General features: G+C 41.1%; 1 protein-coding gene across 1 annotated transcript; it reads left to right on the forward strand.

Moving 5' to 3' along the window:
* Positions 1-402: 402 nt before the first annotated feature.
* LOC120574874 (SEC14-like protein 1) lies at positions 403-16,568 on the forward strand. Its single transcript, XM_039825361.1, has 16 exons — positions 403-591; positions 979-1,067; positions 5,164-5,313; positions 6,587-6,718; positions 7,440-7,568; positions 7,732-7,951; positions 8,510-8,619; positions 8,868-9,057; positions 9,983-10,071; positions 11,302-11,372; positions 11,491-11,662; positions 12,314-12,448; positions 14,694-14,828; positions 15,060-15,311; positions 15,471-15,649; positions 15,797-16,568. Exons 2-16 carry the CDS (start codon positions 1,005-1,007, stop codon positions 15,900-15,902), a joined length of 2,133 nt encoding a protein of 710 aa, XP_039681295.1. The 5' UTR covers positions 403-591; positions 979-1,004; the 3' UTR covers positions 15,903-16,568.
* The last annotated feature ends 4,035 nt before the right edge of the window (positions 16,569-20,603 follow it).

The following is a 20,603-nucleotide window of genomic DNA, read 5'->3' on the forward strand; positions in this document are numbered from 1 at the left end:
TGACGAGACAACAAAAGTTCTTCCTGCCATGTTGAACAAAGTGCTTCCTCCTGTATGCTATAAGTGACAGAAATGATCTAATTAGCACAATAAGCTGCAGAGGGCAGGATGTTGATTGGGATGCAGTTTTCGTGCCTAACTCAGCATAAAAGTACATTGATATCAAAGATCAGCATTGATTGTACTTTTTTAAACTCAACATGCCCTAACATGCTATAACAGGTATCTCAGGCAGATGTCAATCAATCATACACAGTCTAGGATGAGGTCTAATTAGCAAGATTAACTGAAAACACCTGTGTGGGTGTTTAGAGCCTTTAACATATTAGAAATGTGAAAGTGTTTTGGCCTTTCACAAGAACGTCCCAAAAAAAAAAAAAAAAACAGTTACACGGACTTCCTGTTTGTCTGAAAAAGGCGGAGTTAACTATCTGTTACGGTAGTCTAACGGACGGTATCGTTTACATTTTTCGGGTTTACAATGCGGGAAACTACACTTTCCCTAGTCAGCTGGCGATTTGGATATTAATACACAGTTAGTTGGGGAAGCTAACGTTACAGTGACGCTAGTTGCCCGGATTCAAGACTGCTGTAAGTGTTCTCTTTTTGTTCGCTGCTCAGGCCGTTTGTTACCAAACAGAACAGTATGTAGCCTACGTGTATAGTTTTCACACTCGGCCTGATTCCATAACCCTCTCAATAATCGACATTATGTAAGGACGCCAACTCTGGTGGCTCTTATCTTTCTTCTTCTCCTACGGTGTAACCTGAACCCAAATCTGCAGTTTAACTCGACATCAAATGAGGGTCACGTGAGAGTCCGTCTGCCTCCGCATCGACTCTTCACTCAGCTGATCCAATCTTTTTAAAACATGCACACAGTACAATTACCCATGTGAAATGCTATCATGCTTTTTATTTATTTTTTTATTTACATTTTCGCTGTGTCATGATAGTGTCTTTGTGGTTATCTAACAGAGGCTCCCCGGGATACAGTTTCAACCATGGTGCAGGAATACCAGTCCCCTGTTCGGGTTTACAAGCATCCATTTGAGTTGATAATGGCGGTGAGTAGTGTTTATGTCCAGTGCAACTATCAAGACAAGTTATAAGCATATTGCTTTGCAGGCTCTTACATAGGCTACCTGAACTGGAGACCGCATCATCCATTACATGTTAAATCTATTTTGTATTATTATATTTCGATGTTTAATATTTAGTTTTCAATGAGAGCAAAAGTAAGAATATGAAATTGGGTCAAAGCCACACTCACTGGCTACAATCAGTGTGGCATTGACCCAATTTCATATTCTTACTTTTGCTCTCATTGAAAACTAAATATTTAACATCGGAATATAACATAATAGACTGCAAAATTCTCACTGGATTCCAGGTCTCATATACTTTTTTTTTCACTGCAGACATGTTAACATGTCATAGTAGGAAAAGCACAGGTGTATTTAAAACCATTAATGATGGCTGCATTCCACTTAGGAGAGGCCCTGGTGTTGTGCATGCTGACTCACTGAAATAGCTTACTTGGACACTTGAGCCAACGTTAAGGTTGTCAATTTCAGCTGTGCTTTTCCTACTATGACAACTCAAAATGTCTGCTGTGGAAAAAGGTCCATTCGTTGCCGTTTACAGGAGACCAGACACTTTCAGAACCCTTATTGCATGTCTGTAGCCTTGTCTGCCCCTCAGGGCCATTTGTCTCTGTCTCTTGATATTCTGTACACTTACCTGCAATGAATGCTTTGTGTTGAGTGAATGGACAGAATATAGGCCTACTGTATACACTCTTTTCTCCTGATGCTTTGGTAAACAGTAAAAGGCTATAGGCTACAGGCTATACATGCTGTGAGAAAGCTGCTTATTCAACTTAGCATTTCTTTCTCAAAGTTTCTTTGCTCAATGCCAGGCTGACCATTTTATACGTATTTTTTTAATAGATATTTACCTTCAATTTCTTGGCTCATTTCTTTAGCAGATGTTTTTCTTGCTGTATTAACTGTCAACATATTTGGATTTTAGTGCATTATTCAATAGTCAAACCAAGGAAATCCACTGAAATGCTAATGGAGCTCCCACTTTCCAAACATGTATTCATCATAATGAACTAGTCGAACATTTCTCCTTATGATACTGATAAATTGCTCTCTTTGCCAATGCTTAAATGCTTTTACATTCATTTAAGAACAGGTACTCTTTGAAGGTAAAATGTGCATATCTGTGAGTCCGTTTTCATCCACAGTCTGCTCTTGCCGTTGTTTCTCTCTGTGGTTATATATTAAGCCAGACTTATGCAATGTCCTCAGACCGGGTTAAAGGGGCCCTGATGCTGCAGTGACACTTTGCTCTGCAGGCTATAACTCCTTCACCGAGCAGTCCCAACTGGACACGGCTTCATTTCCCATGACACATCTTTCACAGAAAATCACAGGTCTAAAATTCATCTTGCATCACTGCACGTTAATGAAAAGGGTCTCAAAATAGGCCTTTTGTAAAAAGTAAATAACAGCTCCTGTGAAAAGATCCAGGCCTTGACAGCCTAAAGGAGAGGATCCAGTGAATAGTCTGCCACCTCCTCTGCTCTCATTTATCTCTGGGCTTTCTCATTAGTCCCCTGGCTGATATTACTCCAGCTAACAATCAGTGTCAATAATAATAATAATAATAATAATAATAATAATAATAATAATAATAATACATTTTATAGTGTTTTTCTAGACACTCAAAGACGCTTTGTATAGTATTGAATGTTGAACAAGTGACATCATTGTCGTCCCTTTCACTTTCCTGGGTTTGTATTAGGGCTGCACGATATAAGGAAAATATCTAATTGCAATTATTTTGACTGATATTGGGATTGCAATATGATTGACGATATTGGATGGAATGCTCATTTTCAAATCATTATTCTTATTTTCATTGAAAAAATATTACAATTAAAATGATTCATAGTGTTTTATTTTTTTTATTTTTGCGAAGATCTGTACCAAACAAAGATTCAAAGATTTAGTCTGTAGGATAGGATTTGTAGGCCGGGACGTCTCTGCAGCACCACATAACTTGATTCAGAATGGTTTGACTCATATTTTGCCTTTTAAGAAATATTGCACCCCCTGCGATTTGGATATTGCATTATAGTCCATGTTGAAATTTCGATTAAAATTGCGATTAATTGTGCAGCCCTAGTTTATATGTAATAGATATACTAAGCTAACTTTGTGTGGTTTACACCTGTAGAATTGCATTTAATCAATATCCCTTAAAGAAATAAGCCTTTTTTTTTGCTCAACACACAGCCATTAAACTGTTTATGGCTTGCTAATGTGCAATATGATTGTGGAAAATGTTTTCCATTGATAGTTTTACTCTGATCATCTTTTATATTTTGTGCTCCCATTATTTTTATTTTATGCTTATAGCTCTTAGAAGAATAAGTTGGATAAAGATTTAAATTTGTGTGCAATCAGTGAAACATGTGACTCGAGTCTGGTCGGTGTGTGCTGGAGGAGCCGTTGGCCTTCATTTGGGCCGATTTGACATGTTGATTAGGGTTGTGCCGATGGACGATATCGTCCATCGGCACAACCCTAATCAACATGTCAAATGTCAAATGGCTGGCCGACATCACGATGGAGAGCCACCATCGTGATGCCACGCCCCCCACCCTGTCAAACACCCTAATCCTAGTCACGGGCGCTGGATGGGAAATTGACAAGTGCGTCGGGCTTAAACTAGCAAAGAGAAGACATAGGGCTCCTTAAGTGGAAGCTACTTTTTCCCCCTTTACGTGCAACCTATTTGTGAAAAGGACCATTGCTTTGAGCAGACTGGATTGTCTGTCTGTCTGTCTGTCTGTCTGTCTGTCTGTCTGTCTGTCTGTCAGTTGTAGCTCGCTCTACCTTCTAGTAATGTTGGACACAGCGGTCTCTAGTGAGAGAGGGGAAAAAAAAGCGTTAACGTGGAACGCTATCACACTTTCCTTTCTCCCCTCATTGGACTAAGTTTGTCGACACTACTCTGTGCGTGCATCAATAAGTAAGTCTGAGGTCCTGTAGGTACGGGACGATGTTATGCAGGATTTATGAGTGTACGTTAGCAACAGTAGGCTAATTCACGAGGGTGTGCTATTTTATGTGTGAGCTAATATTGCGCATCTGTTCATGTGCGCTGCAAGAATTATGTTTCTGATTATTGAATGCGTTATTCAGTGCAAACATAACCGAGAATGTAGTTTAAACTCTGTAATGATGGTATATTAGGTTATTACTGTCGCTGTACTGGCACTGTACTGTCGTTACGCAGATCACGGACATCTGATTGACTTTACTGCACCGTACATAAGTGAAAGTAGGTCATGTTGTAAAACCTACCAGCAGGGCACCATTTACAGAGGGCATTTACATGTATGTCTAATCTTTTCTATGTTAACTGTTGGCCCATAGTAGTAGAAAAAAAGGTGTGTGTGTGTGTGTGTGTGTGTGTGTGTGTGTGTGTGGTGTCTTTTAATATGTTAATTTAGTTTAATATTGTTACTCTAAATGTTGAACAGGCAGCTGTCTCTACTGTGATGGTTGAGATCCTTCCCTGCCTTCGGTTACTTGTCAGTATTTTATCAGCAGAAAAAAACAACACTGCTACTAGTTGAAACTACTACCTGAAACAGCTGCTCAGCTGCTCAATCAATATTGACAGGTGAGCCCAGGTGACATTGGCTTGGACAGATGGTCATGCAGGGTGCCGTGGTTAGTAAAATGCAACTCACCACTTGTAAAAGCTGCCACAGCAGCAGTTTGTATTTGTATAAACGGTTAAAACCATTAACTTTTTATTTTTTTATTAATCTCTTCCTAACCAGACCGAAATCATGTGGTGTAAATCACATGATTTAGTCCTGAGTCAGCAACAGCACGGCTTATTCTTCTGGCAAAGTGGCCTCCTTGTTATGGGTTCATTTAAAGCAGCTTTCCTGCCCAATCGAAGAGCTATCTCATAGTGGGCAGGACAAAAGCAAAAACCCTCGCTGGGAACAGAATGTACCGAGCCAGGCACACCGGACCAGTGCAAATAAAAGTACAACAACAATATAACATCAATAGTAGATAATCTGATACTAGATAATAATTTCTTTCATATGTGATTCTCCCCCCTCAGGCCTATGTGAGGAGGTTCCCAAAGTCCCACCTGATCCCAGTGTTTGTGGACAGTGAGATCCTCAGCGAGACCGAAAGCAAAGATGGATCCACGCTGGTAACTGAGAGGCGCTGTGTGATCGACATTGAGGCCCCACGTCTTCTTAAACGGGTACCTACACAGCTTGAAAGCTCATGTAACAGTCGTATCAGTTGACATCAGTTTGTTGAAAGGTGGCGTTTTATGGCAATGTAGCATTAGATTGTATCGTTACTATAAGTGCCACGGCGCATCATGCCAACTGCTATAATTATTATGAACCATATTCTTGTAAATCTGTATCAGTGTCTCTGTGTCACTGGCAGCGGCAGACGGCCGCTCACCTAGAGCCAGCTTCTTTCCGAGGTTTCTGCCTGTGAAAAGGACGTTGTTGTGTGTTTTATTTTTTATTTTTTATTTTTTATTTTTTATTTTTTATTTTTTATTTTTTATTTTTTATTTTTTATTTTTTATTTTTTATTTTTTTTGCCACTGTTGCACCAAATGCTTGTTCGTGGGAAATTGTTGGGTCTTTGTGAATTATAGAATGTGGTCTAGACTAGGCATGAGCTATTTACCAGTTTCAAGGTATACCGCGGTTTGAAAAAGTCAAGGTTTCAAAACCACTAACATTTTCCCTCATACCGTTCTAAGGTATAAGCTGCTTTTTTATTAGTGGTCAAGGAGAGAAACTGCAGTTTAGTAATCCGTCTCTCTGCAAGTGTGCAGTGTGTTTTAAAAATAAAATAGATTCTGTTTTTTTTTTTTTACCCAGACATTTAAAAAAAGAATGCATTTTAAAGCTGTAATTGCAATACCGTAAAATAGAGTGGGCATCGGGCTGCATTTTTTAATTTGTTTTTGTCCGAACCCGACCCAAGCCCGACAGGCATTAAGATATTCGTGTCTGAGCCCGACACAGTTAAAATCTTGTTTTTTTTTTTCTCACACTAATGACACATGTACGTTTGTTTGTGTGGAAAGCCCGCTTTTATTAAGCAACTGTAGGAAGGCATTCAGAAATGTCAACAGATGAGCGCATCAGCGCACACAGACAACAAGCGCACTTATAATCTGTTTTAAATTTAAAGCGTTCAATGCCTTATCGCGCTAATAGTGACAGAGCCCGACCCGAACATCATTTCTAAATATCTGTCTGAACCCGGCCCGGCCCGTCGGGCTCAGTTCGGGTATCCATCCTCTACCGTGAAACTGATATTTTTCCTGAAGGTTATCGCACCGTCAGAATCGTATACCGGCCCATGCCTAGTCTAGACCTACTCTATCTGTAAAGTGTCCTGAGATAACTCCGGTTGTGATTTGACATCAAAATCAATCAAAATTGAATTGAGATTGCATGAATTTGAAAGATTGTTCCGATCGACTTTTTTTCTTCTACATGCAGATTGCTGGTGTAGACTACTTGTACTTTAGCCAAAAGAACACTCTGAATCGCAGAGACAGGACGCTCCGCATTGAGGTCCGCAACGAGACCTTTTCCAACAGGGTCCTTGTCCATGAGTGCTGCAACTACACGGTGAGTTTGTTGTTGTACTTGTTTTAATTTAAAAAAAAGTTTTACTTGATTGGTGCAAAAAAGAAGTCCCTGTCCTAGACAAGATCCCAACTGCTACTTGTGCATACCAGCAAAAATGTATGGCTTTTCTATTCAGGGCATGAAATAATAATTTAAATGATCCTCTGATAGTGTGCCAAATATGGTGATGGTGATGGCGCAGGCGCAGTGGATATGACCCATGCCTTTGGTGTGGGAGATCCGAGTTTGATTCCCACTGCGATACATCAACCAATGTGTCCCTGAGCAAGACACTTAACCACTAGTTGCTCCAGAGGCGTGCGACCTCTGACATATATAGCAATTGTAAGTCGCTTTGGATAAAAGCGTCAGCTAAATGACATGTAATGTAAAATATGCTAGAGACTTTTGTCAACAGGTGTTGAGTCTTTAGAGTCAATGTAGCGGGACTCACTCCAATAACACCTACCCTTCTGAAACATTTCCTGACTTCGCACAGCATAACCTCCACCAGCAATACGGTTTCAGCTGCATGTTATTACTTATGAACAGTCACTTATTTATTTATACTGTTTATTGATCCCCAGTGGGGAAATTACAATTTCATCTGACCTATCTTTTGATTCATGATTTTGTATTGTATCACTGCTTTGTTGTGACATACAAGTGAAGCAAGTACTGCAACAGACCGACCTGAAAGACATTTGATCCTCTGCCACAGGTTCATCCGGAGAATGAGGACTGGACGTGCTTTGAGCAGACAGCTAGTTTGGATATTAAGTCCTTTTTTGGCTTTGAGAGCACGGCAGAGAAGATCGCTATGAAACAGTATGCTAGCAGCATTAAAAAGGTTTGCATCTTTTAAAATTTACTTACATTTGGGAAAATCTCCCTGAAATTGTGGAATCCCCCCCTCGTACTTGTGTCCTGCAATCTGTTGAGTTGGTCTGTTCTCATTTTGCATGTATTTACTGTAGTGTCACATTAGTCTTGTCTCCTTTTTTGTGTTGTAGGGTAAAGAGATGATTGAGTACTACCTCAGAGAGCTGGAGGAAGAAGGAGTGACTTACATACCTCGTTGGAGCCCCCCTGTTGTCTCTGGCACTGCTGCTGCCAGGCTCCAGCTGCTGCCCTGCTGCACTGGCAGAGCCATCCCAGTGGACAGTGCCAAGACTGGACTAGACATTAAAGAACCGGCCGGTCCCACGGATCTAGTGGCTGGCTCTCCCGACGGTCAGTGTTTACTCCCTAGTCACAATTAAGTATGGAGTAGCAGCCAGCACACAACACCGAAAGTGCAGTGAGAAAGTTAAAAGATGTATAATTCCTACTATTCCTTTTATATTGACTTAAATCAGAATCAGAAAAGCTTTATTGCCAAGTATGTTTACACACACAAGGGATGTGTCGTGGTATCGTAGGTGCAAGTCACATTAAAGCATTAAAGCAACATGCACAAACACACCGAGTGAGTAAAGGACATACCTTCACCGAAACGAGTGAGGTATTTACAGAGGGCGAAATAATTTTATGTCTGTATATAATAATATATATATATATATATATATATATATATATATATATATGCATATATATATATATGCCCCCACGACCCCTCTTTGGAACCATTCTATATACCAAAAAAAACTGCAGCAAATCTTACAGAACTAACCCTTTTTTTTTTATTATTATTATTTTTCCTCATGATGAAAATACTGTAGTGTACACCTCTCTAGATTCTTGCATGCAATATGTGCTAACTTTACACTGTACATGTGTTTTGGCCTGTAGACAAGTTGGATGCTGACTACATCAGACGTTACCTAGGTGATTTAACACCTCTGCAGGAGAGCTGTCTTATCCGACTGCGCCAGTGGCTCCAGGAAACCCACAAGGGAAAGGTCACTAAAACACAAACGCTGATTGTTTGACTGCAGAGCTGTGTGTGCAGTTCTGTAAAACAAATACTTATTTCTGGACCTCCCAGTCTAGACTTCTGCTCCGCTCTTCCTTTCACACTTGCATGTACTGTAGATTAGAAATGGAACATATAAATCATCCATTGGCTAAAAGGTTAAAAAATGTCTGCATTTATTTTATTATTAACTTGAGTTAACTAGAGTTTTGACCCCTGCTTGTTGTTGTACAGATTCCAAAGGATCAGCATGTGCTACGCTTCCTGAGGGCCAGAGATTTCAACATGGACAAGGCCAGGGAGTTTTTGTGCCAGTCGCTTACCTGGAGGAAGCAACATAAGGTAGATTTCCTGTTAGACACGTGGGAGCGGCCACAACTGATTCTGGACTATTACACCGGCGGCTGGCACCACCACGACAGAGGTACTTTGATAATGATGAAACTGGCGGGTGGGTGAAAAAGAACACTTATGAGTAGAGCTGTAACAATTCCAAATTTTGCTGTACAATTAACTGTCTCAGAAATAATTGCAATTAACAGTACTGTATAATTGTCTCTTTCAGTCAAATTTAACATTTATTTATTTATTACTTTTTTAAACAAAGGAAAGTTTTGAATGAATTCCAGGAAACATCTTTTGGTTACATCACGGTTCTGTGACCCAGATAATGTAATAAGACAAACACACAGACCACGAAGTAAACAACGGCACATTGTTTTCTAACTGTATCCCCCCTTGTCATTTGTGTTACTATGAACGTGTATAGAGTCAAGTGCCAACAACTAACAATTGAAATAATATAAAATGTATAGTCCTACTAATGATCACTTATATAATTACAATTTGGCATAAACCAAATCAATAATTATCAGTCATATGCCTTAAGACCTTAGCTAATGTTGGCAATTAATTGCGGTTAAACAAAGAAACCGTGATTATGTAAAACAAATTGACAATTAGACAATAATGTAATAAGGAAAAAGCAAGGGATTTAGTCTTCTGTATTTAAAAAGTCCCCATTGGTTGAAATGGCCTGTTAATTATTGATTGGGTAGTCTGAGCACCATCTGGCGTGGCTCCCATGTTTTAAAATGAGTAATTTCTTTGAACAGCTCAGCTGATCCACCAAGTTCGATCGGTAGGACATGAACACAGGAAGTGGCCTTGTGTTGTTCACGCGCTAAATGAATACCTGTTGAAACGGTTAATACAGGCTTTACATACGACAACGGGGGGGGGGGTCCTTCTTGTTAAACATATTACCACAAAAGGATGTGACTCATTCCACCTATTAATTTTACTTGTTGTACAATTTGTACATTTCTGTGTGTGTGTTTGTTGTTTAGACGGCCGTCCTCTGTATATCTTGCGCCTGGGGCAAATGGACACTAAGGGCTTGGTCCGCGCGTTGGGAATGGAAGCGCTTCTGAGACAGGTGATATGAATATGTGCACAAGATTTAATCCTCAACATACACATGAACATTTTCATTTAAAGGTCCCATACTGTAAAAAGTGAGATTTTTCATGTCTTTTCTCATTACAAAGCAGGTCTAGGTGCTATATAAATACTGTGAAAGTATCAAAATGCTCAGTCCACAGAGAAATGCACACAGCCTGTATTCAGATACAGTGCCTTTTTGAAATGAGCTGTCAGGACTTCTGTACGGTTGTGATGTCACAACTAGTGGGGGTGTGTGTGTGGGTAGGTAGAAACTGCCGCTACAGTGCCTTTACCGTCATTTCCCGGCTGCAATGATGATACAGAGACTCAGAGAACGCAGATGCGGAAGACCCCGAAACGCTGACCAATCGGAGCAGCCTGGGCTTTTTTAGGAGGAGAGCTTAAAGAGAGAGGCACTAAAACCGAGCGTTTCAGACAGAGGGTGAATACATGTATATTTCGGACAGATGGTAAGAGAAAAACAATGTTTTTTTTGTTTTTTTTCAACAAAGCATGTAAACATGTTCTAGTAGAAAAAGTAGAGGCTTCACTTTCTGCGCCAGCTCAGGAAGTTTGGTGTATCTAGGGATGCAATGCTCCAATTTTACAGAGCCACAGTGGAAAGCGTGCTTGTCTTCTCCACCTCTTTAGAGAGGAAGCAGTTGGAGAAGGTGGTGCACACCGCATCCAAAATTATAGGACATGCCATCTGTAGCCTCTATCTACGCCACGCGGACCAGCCAGAAAGTGCTAGATGACCCCTCCCACCCTGCCAGGTCCCTCTTCTAACTACTGCCCTCTGGAAAGAGTTCAAAGTCCCAGGGGCAAAACATCCCGTTTTTGTAACAGTACTTACCCTGCCACTATGAGGCTCCTAAATGCTCAGGCACCTTGCATAGTAGACCTGTACTAAATGCACCTTATTTAAATGCACTTTAGACTGCACAAGACACTTTTTATGGGAAGTTGCAATAGCACAAGGTCTTTACAGCTTTTTACTGGTTTGAATGATTGATGTGATTGTCTTTTATGTACTGTATATTCCTGTGTATTTATTGCCTTTTTTAACCTGATTGGCACCAAGACAAATTCCAATCCACTGTGTTGACATGGGCAATAAAGTATTGAACTTGAAAATAGTATGAACATGCAGATGAGCAAGATACGGGGCCTTTTAAAATATTGTCCGTCACATTAATGCTACAACTTGAATGTGACCCAGGTCCTGTCCATCAACGAGGAGGGACTGAGGCGTTGTGAAGAAAACACCAGAGTCTTCGGTCGACCCATTAGGTGCCTCCATTTTATCCATCCATTTTCTGTCCAGTGTCTCATTGGCTATCGGCTAATCAGGTGTACACACGCTTGCATATATAGTCGCGTAATGTCTTTTTGTTAATGTGTCGGTCAGCTGCTGGACTTGCTTGGTGGATCTGGAGGGTCTTAACATGCGTCACCTGTGGAGGCCAGGTGTTAAGGCTCTGCTGAGAATCATCGAGGTGGTGGAGGCCAACTACCCCGAGACTCTGGGTCGCCTGCTCATACTGAGGGCGCCCAGAGTTTTCCCAGTGCTCTGGACCCTGGTGAGAATACATGTCTGAACTTAATGTTGTTGTGTTTTTGTTTTTTGTTTTTTTTAATCCATCATCTGATTGTGGAAGAACGTATGAAGTTGGACAGTACATAGGCAGAGATTGCATCTTGCTGCGTGCAACATTGCGAATATGAGCCTATGATGAACAAATAAGAAATGGAGAGGAAGATAATTGCAACCATGCAATATGCAGATCCTCATTGGGGAAATTTGATCATTGCTACAGTACAGCAATATTATGCAATGGTATATTTTGTAATAACAGCATTCAGCAAAGAAATAAAGATAATTAGTTATACACAAATGTAAGAAAATAAATCTAAACAATAATCAAAGCATCATGTTATGGCATTACATAAGCAGAAGTATGGGCTGTAACCGTTGCTGCCTGGGGATGTGAAAGATACAAATATGTATTGAAAATTAGATTAAAAATGGTTAGATAGTATAAGATTATGGTGAAATGTATAAAGAGTGATAAAATCAATACAAAGTACAAATACAGATGCTCAGCAACAACAGGTTGGCTGGTTGATAACCTGTTTATTTCTTCAGTCAAATATTCATGGCATCAATTTTACAGTTCATAACCTTCTGTTGCTCTAATGATCGCTGATGACTCGTGGTATCTTGTTTCCAGGTCAGCCCCCTGATTGATGAGAATACCCGGAAGAAGTTCCTTGTTTACGCTGGAAACGACTACCAGGATCCAGGAGGATTGGTGGATTATATTGACAAAGAAGTCATTCCTGACTTCTTGGGAGGGGACTCCATGGTGAGGTTTAGTCCAAAGCATGCAGTCCTAACCTTTTTACATAATAATGTGTACCAGGCCTTTTTCGTCCTGATTTGACTCTTCTGTCGCTTCTTTAGTTTGCTGTAGTCCTTCAGCTTTCCTTTCAACTCTTAAGCCCCGTTCAGACCAAAGATTCCAGCGAGACAACCGTTTTAGAATGTTGCAGGGAAACATTTTACCGGTCTCAACCAGCACGTCTCAGCTCAACTCAAGCCAGCTGATGGTGTCGCTGCGACCCAGCTTGTCAAGCCTCCAGAGGCTTTTAGAACGTAAGAGACGTCACCTGTTTCAACAGCCAATAGCCAAGTCAGCTACAAACTAAAACTAATAATGATGATGAAAAAACTAATCCATTTTATTTCTATGTTACAAACTGTCAGCTGGTCGAAATGTCAGAGTTTTAGATGGAGGCTCAACGCGCGCCTGCGAGCACGGTATGTGGTTGAGCGAGCTAGAGAGTGACTGAAGCAGACATGAAAATCGCTCACCTTCCGGCGAAATTCGCCGTTTTGAAACCAAAATAGGTGACCTACGTGAATCGTGTAGATTTGATGAGAATATGTTTAAGGGGGGAGAGGGGGGGTTAAGTACTCGGGCCTGGTGCCCGATTTCTGGCGTATGACTATTTTAGAAAAATAAATAAATTTAAAAAGTCCACATGGGATTTGTTTTAATGCGCTGGATTTAACCAATCATCGAACTTCCACCAACCAATGAAACGAGTTCTCAAGCCAATCAGATGCAAAGTAGGGCGGGTCTTTGCCGAAATGTCAGAGTGCGGTGCCGGTGTGGTCTCCGTGGTAAAGCGGCTAAATAAAATGGAGGCAAAGTTTATCAAACATGGAGCATGTAGAACAGGCAACTTTAGTTGAGAAAGTAGTTAAAATAAATGGCGCTGGGCATGAATAGAGGACAAGAGGAAAAGGGTGGAGACGGGAAGTCGTTTAGCACTTGGTGCCTCAAACTGAGGGAGCCGGGTGCTTGTTTCTGCAGCGCATGTTCAAGGAAGACACTGGACGGCAGCAGCGGTAAGACAGGGCTTGCTAGTCATTAGATGCTAGTCACAAAGCTTCGGTCCGTTCACTCGGTCATACGAGTACGTTACCGGAAACGACCGCTACCGTTAAGACTGCGCCTTTACTGACCGCCCGTGATACAAACAATACGTGTGTCCACTTTCGTAGCGGAACATGATTTGTAAAAGCTATCTGAAGCCCAAACTGCCTTGATAAAGCTGTCTGTTTGGAATCAGCATGGCAGGTATTTAAACATAACGGCCTTGTCCCAGAGTTTAGACGTCTAGCTATATGAAAAGATAAACAATGCAGCGTTTTTAATAAATGTAAATAAAGCAGCTAATATCAACATGGACAAAATCATGAATGTACTAATTCGCTTTTTTGATGATGACCTGGCCAAAGTAGCACATTTTAGTTTTCACAATGATTTATTGTAGGATTATGATATTATTGCAATATGTAAATCCACATTGACTCTTTATTTAACATATGGTTGGAAGAAGTAAAAATGTATCCAAAACTTTTTAGTTTTTAAAAATTTTGACTTTTATTATTGTGTAATGTCAGAAGGACTTTTAACTGTTTTGCCAGTCAAATTAACTTTAATGAGTGCATATTGAAGTATTACACTGTTGGTTGACAAAAAATGCATCTCAAAATGCATCAGATTGATGCTTTAAAATATGGAATATTTAAAATTTTCTTCTGGGGGAGCATGCCCCCGGACCCTCCTAGAGGGGTAATATCTTTCTCACCTTTTTCACCCCTGACCCGTTTTCATGCCTGCTGAAGAGAGCGAGCGGTGATAGAACAAAGCACATCTAGTGATGAATTACATAAATAAAACGTTTTCGCCGATTCATCACTAGAAATGCAACTGTAGCAAGCGTTAACGTTACCACATTCATAGTTATACGCAACAAATGATAGATCGGCTACAAAAAGTCGGAAGTTGGCACGAAAGTACAAAGAGCCATTCCATTGGAGATGATACACTCGTCTGGTCTCGTCGCATTGGTGTAGACTGGAAGGTTTTAGAACGCTGCGTTGCAAGTAGCTGCAAGTTTCAACTCTTCTCGTCACAAATCTTTGGTCTGGACTGGGTTATACTCACCAGCAAGCAGAGACATTTTCGCATTAAAACATATATTAATGTGAGTTATCACTTGTTGGCATCGGTTGAGCTTTCCTTCTGCCCTCTCCAGGGTGATATTCCTGAGGGAGGTACGGTCCCCAAATCTCTGTACAGGACAGCAGAAGAGCTGGAGAGTGAGGAAAACCGCCTGTTGACTGACTCCATCTATAAGAGTGCCAGTATTTTCAAGGGAGCCCCATATGAGGTACGGTCTCCGCTTTTAAATCTCCTCTAAAATCCACATGTATCAAAGAGCGACGCTCCCTTAATTGTGCCTATAGTGCGTGAAGGGGAGAGCAAGGGGCTATGGATTATATTCTGTGGATTAGGGTGCCACCTGCTGGACAAACTCTACATTGTAGCACAAGGGAATTCTGTGATTAATGGCCCGCTGTCTGCCGTTCTGTGTTCCTAATCTCCTTACATCCTCCTGCAGATGCTGATCGAGATCACCGAGGCCTCCTCCGTCATCACCTGGGACTTCGACGTGTCTAAAGGAGATGTGATCTTCAACATCTACCATTCCAAGAGAGCCCCGCAGCCCCCTAAGAAAGACACTCTCGGTGCCCATGGCCTCACGTCCCCAGGGGCTGTTAACGCCCAGCTGATAGACAGGAGCTGGGTGCTGGGCCAGGACTACAGCATGGTGGAGAAAGCCCTCACCTGCAGGGAGGGAGAGAGTGTACAGGTCAGAGAGATTATTCTCCATCCATATGCACTCTGGCTTCTATTTTTTGCTTTTCAACTAAACTTTGCTTGTCCCTGTTTGCTTTTTCGGTTGCATCAAATTCAATTCTCCATCACCGCAGTCTCATATTGATCTTGCAGCTTTTCTCTGTTCAAACAGGGCTCCCACGTAACCCGCTGGCCCGGCTTCTACATCCTCCAGTGGCGCTTCCACAGCTCCCCAGCCTGCTCCGCCTCCAGCCTGCCGCGTGTGGATGATGTGCTGGCCTCGCTGCAGGTCTCTTCGCACAAGTGTAAGATCATGTACTACACCGAGGTGCTGGGCTCCCATGACTTCAGGTCAGTTTATTTATTGTGCTCAGCGTTTCTTCTCTCTGTTTTCTTTGTATTATAAAATTAAAAATCAATGTTGTGATATTTCTGGAAACTGTGTGGTATGTGTTCTGCTGTAATCATGTCTTTTCTGTCTTTTCCTGTTGTTTCTAGGGGATCCATGACCAGTCTGGAGTCCAGTCATAGTGGTTTCTCCCAGCTCAGTGCAGCCACTACATCCTCTAGCCAATCACACGCCAGCTCCACTGTCTCAAGGTAGCATCTGCCCAGCAGGTGTCAAAAGACGGCAGTGACCTAATGACATCTTACTCCGACTGTGCCTTATACTCTCTCACTCTTTAATGACAATTTCACCTGACAATTGAAATGGAGGAGAGTATTATGGAAATGTTTATATATAAATAAATGTTTTTATTATTTTGGTAGGAACAGTAAGGTTTCATTGAGCTCTCTTTCTCGGGAATTATGTATTTATAGTATCAGTTTCCTGTCCACATGATAACTGACATTTTTTCTATTTTTTTTTTTTTTTTTTTTGAATAATAGGAAGTGTCCAGTAAGAAATGTAATGCCTAGTGCACATGTCTAATATGGGATTTGTAGTTAAGGTATATGTGTGTCCGTGCATCTGCTGGATTAATACATGCCTAATGAGATGCCTCACAAACGGCAGCAGTTTCTTCATAAAATGAAATGAGAGATTGAAAGTAAAAGTATTTGTACAATGCACACAGCTTTAGTCCCCGAAGTTGCTTTCATCGTCCACAAGATGTCAGTGTACTCTGTGACTTTACCTGCTCTCAGATCTGCAGTTTACTCGGCACATACTGTACATTTCCACTCACACTTTGTCTGGTCTTCGAAGAAATCAAAGGAAGAATTGTTTTAAATAAAGAATTTATCACAAGCATTAATATTGATGTAATCTCCAGAGTGTATGTGTCTTTATGCTGCATTTTGAGAAAACAATGACAGCAGTAGCAGAGTTGCAGTCGAGTAGTCATTTTGAACAATTGTAAAGAGGGTTAATTAATCAATAGGGTATAATTTTACTGCAATAGGTGAGATGTTAAGAATGAGCAGATAATATGAAATATCTTCTAAAATATGCAGTGTACTCTCAAGACTTCATGTAATGTTTTTGGGTTTATTAGGCATAGCTGCTGAGTTTTCTGAGTCTGCTAATTTGAATGCAATACAGTGCAGCCCCTTGTGATCTGGCACAGTGCCAGGCAGACAACTGATTTACATAGAACTTTCATTTCCATAAACTTATCAGATGCTTCCAGCTAAAGCTTAATTGAATTTCGTGTTGTATTTTATTTTTTTTTCTTGGTTTGCAAACTTGTGTCATGCTGCTGCTTATCCCAACACAATTCACAAAGTCAGGTGGATTGGCTTTTCTGAGGGATTGGTTGAACGGGAGCCTGACTTCTCGCTGGCATGTCAGGTTAGTTAGAAAAAAAGTGTAGTGACTTTGCCTGAAGCTTATTTACTGAATTACTCAACTTGCTCTAATGACCTCCCAAGACACACATTGTCCACATAAATTGTGGCACCTCTTTCTACCGATACGCCTAATTTGCTATTAAAACCTCGTCCCAAGCAGTTTTTTTAAGGCTGAATTTGTTTTTTTTTACTGGCATCCACAGGGTTGAAAAGCAAGGTATATTATGCATGTAACAACAAAGTTTGATGAGTCAATCGAATACTCCTAAATAATGCATCACCTTATAATGTATCCACCTGTGTGGTTGACCTGACAACCTTGTGAAGGAGGGATGGCAGCTGACCTACAGCCACCAAGTGTTGAGATGATGTATGGTTACATTATGTATTATTGATCACAGAATCGCTCTTAAAAACACATTTGCAACAAAAACTGTTCATCTTCACAAAATGTGTCTTTGTGGTGTAGTTTTCAATGTCTACAAGGACTGTAGGGCTGCACTCATGTCGTATTGGAGTTACAATATTGCAATTTCTGACGTGTAAATAGAGTTCCATGTCAACATCCAAGTCGTAATCACAACTGCAAAATATTCAGTCACGAGCTAAAAATACTGGGCACATTGGTGTGCAGGAACTTTGAAATCATGATTTGATAAAGTTATTACAATTGTGCATTGGGAACATGAATGTGTGTACCAAATCTTAAAGTGATATTTCACCATTGGATAGACGAATATATCTTTAAATTGGGTCACTTATGTAGTAGAAATGTAATTTTTTTATTTTTTTTAGAAATTGGTGCCTTCTAGGCTGAGATAAGCCAGAAAATGTGTTTTTGGCTCATATGGATGAAAGACACCAAATCCCAGAATGCACTTGCTTCGCTGCTTTAGCGTCCACTCCCAAGCCACGCCTACTGTTTACAGACCGACAGACAGTGAGATGGTCAACCTCAAGTGTTTTTTATTGTCATTTCAACCATATACATGAAACAACGTTTCACCGTGGCTCAAGTGGTTACACATTTAAAATATATAAAAACGAAACAGGCTACATTTAGTTAAGCTAACGCATTGGTAGCATTAGCGCTTGGTGGGCTGTAAACACAGAGTATAAACACAGCCGTAAATTTGCGTGTAATGTAGAATGGTCGGCATTTAACAGTTACAAACTCCACCAGCAGTTAGCAGTTAGTTGGATACAAATCACCCCATTTCTGCACCAGTCCGTGTTAACACAGCCCACCTTCACGAGTCTTACCCAGCGACAGAGCAGCAGGCCTGGTAGCTGGATAGTCCAGTACACTGTTGTTCAGCCATGTTTCCACAACAACAAAAACACAGCAGTCTCTGAACTCGCATTGGGAGTTTCGTTGAAGTTGGATGTAGTGTTGAAGATAAAAAAGTTAAAACCATGCTTATGTTTTAGTACAATATACTTTTAGGTAAAAAATGTAACTTAAAAATGTAAACTGTTGTGTGACTGAGTGACACTGAAACTGAGTCGAAAAGGATTGTTGCAATACTGATTAAGCCTAATCAGCATTTGACTGCCTCACCCCAAACCTAGTTTTCTAAAGAATTAATTAGGTCATGTCTGTTATTTAGCATGAATGTAGATGCTCTAGAAGACTTATTGTTTAAACAACTTTTGGGGAGCCACTCCCTGCGGGGCCAGACTTGATTAGAACAAAGGAAATGCAAACTCTGTAAACTTGAACAGAATCGGCACTACCATGTTAAACGACCTTTGTCTGTGACCTGGAGTAAACCTGCAATTCAGAGGTGTGTCCTTAACCTGAGAGACAGGAATATAATTCGGAACCTGAGAATGATTCAGGGCTGATTGATGTAATTCCTGAAGAGGAGGCATGTCATTTCAGTCCACTGCTGGCAGTGTTTCATGTTTTATGTTTGATTGTGTTTTGACTGTTGTTTTCATTGTGTTGTTCATTAAACCTTTTGCTTAATCTTTCAATTCGACCCCAGCCTCTCCTTCCTCCTCAGAAATCAAACGAACACGTCTTTTAGAGTTTCTTAACAGTAGTCCATTTTGTTGTCTAATGAGCGGACACTTGCAAGCAGGATTGATGGAACAGGTGGCGGGCTAACGTTAGCTTTCCACCTAGCTGCTTTCCACTCCTGCACATCACTTTCGAGGTCCCTTTCCCCCCCGGCTAGCAGCATCGGGCGACACCGCAGGTTGAGGTGCTGTTCTCCGTAACAGGCGACGCTCGCGTAGTGTGTCGAGTATTCCGTCTGTAATAAAGTGTCCTGCATATTCTCTGACCTGTACCAATGTATCCCGGTGGTACACACGTGCGGTAGTTTGAATGCACATAATTGCTGTAAAAATTTTCTGTTGAAAAGACGGAGTCTGTAAGCGAGGCTTCAAGATGGCTGACACTCGTTTTGCATCGGATATCTTCGGTAAGGACGACAGTCCAACCCCCTATGGGCAGGTTGAAAAGATGCGGAAGTAGCTCCTACTACTGGCTGTAGTCCGTTGCCTCTGGGCAAAAAAATCTTCAGATGACACAAAAGTCGTCGTTTTACGTCATCAGAAGATTTTTTCCAGACCCACAATACAGAGATCTGTCGTCTCAGGGGGACATGAGGGAGGGAAGCACGGTCATTCGAAAATACTACCGTGTTTCTGCTGATACAAAGCTTAATGCTAAATCGGTGAAGTATCCCTTTAAGGCAATCCATCCCATTTGTCAAATATTTTACTCAAAACCACAAATGTGAACCTCATCGTAGCGCAAGAGGAAAAGTCATGGGATCACCAAAGCAGGGGTGTCGGACTGGGGGTGGAAAGGGGACTGAGTACAGGGCCCTCATGTGAGGAGGGCCCAAAAAGATGCTAGAATGAATAGTTGTGGATGTGGGGAGGGGCCCATAGAGAATGTGCACCAAAGTCATCAGGCTACTTGAGGACCATGAATACCTGTATAAAATGGCATTGCAGTCATCATCAACTATAATAGGTGTCAAGTAACGAAGTACAAATACAGAAAAAAACAAACCAGGTGTGTGCTGAAGTGCTTTTCAACAAACGTAACTGAGCAAAAAGATTATCACAAGACGTAAGTACTTAAATACATGCATAAATACATAGTGCTGCACACATATACAGATATTCATGCATGTCGATGTGGAATGCAAATCATGTCAAGAATCATTGCAGGCAAGGGAGTGAAATAGAGTGCGGATCGGGACGCATTTTTCTGTCTGAGCCCGGCCCGCGTCCGACAGAGCAGTAATCGAACCCGGCCCTAGCCTGACAGGAACTAAAGTGCCCATATTATGAAAAAATCCCTTTTTCTGGGATTTGGGGTGTTATTTTGTGTCTCTGGTGCTTCCACACGCATACAAACTTGGAAAAAAAACATCCATGCTATTTTGAGTGAGATACGGGTTTCTGGATGCCTTCTGCCTTCAGTCTCCGGGTGAGCTGTTCAAAATTTGCAGGGCTTTCTACGTCAGCAGCCAAGACAAAGTCGCTA

Source organism: Perca fluviatilis, chromosome 15 (genome assembly GCF_010015445.1).
Source record: "Perca fluviatilis chromosome 15, GENO_Pfluv_1.0, whole genome shotgun sequence".
NCBI lineage: Eukaryota > Metazoa > Chordata > Actinopteri > Perciformes > Percidae > Perca > Perca fluviatilis.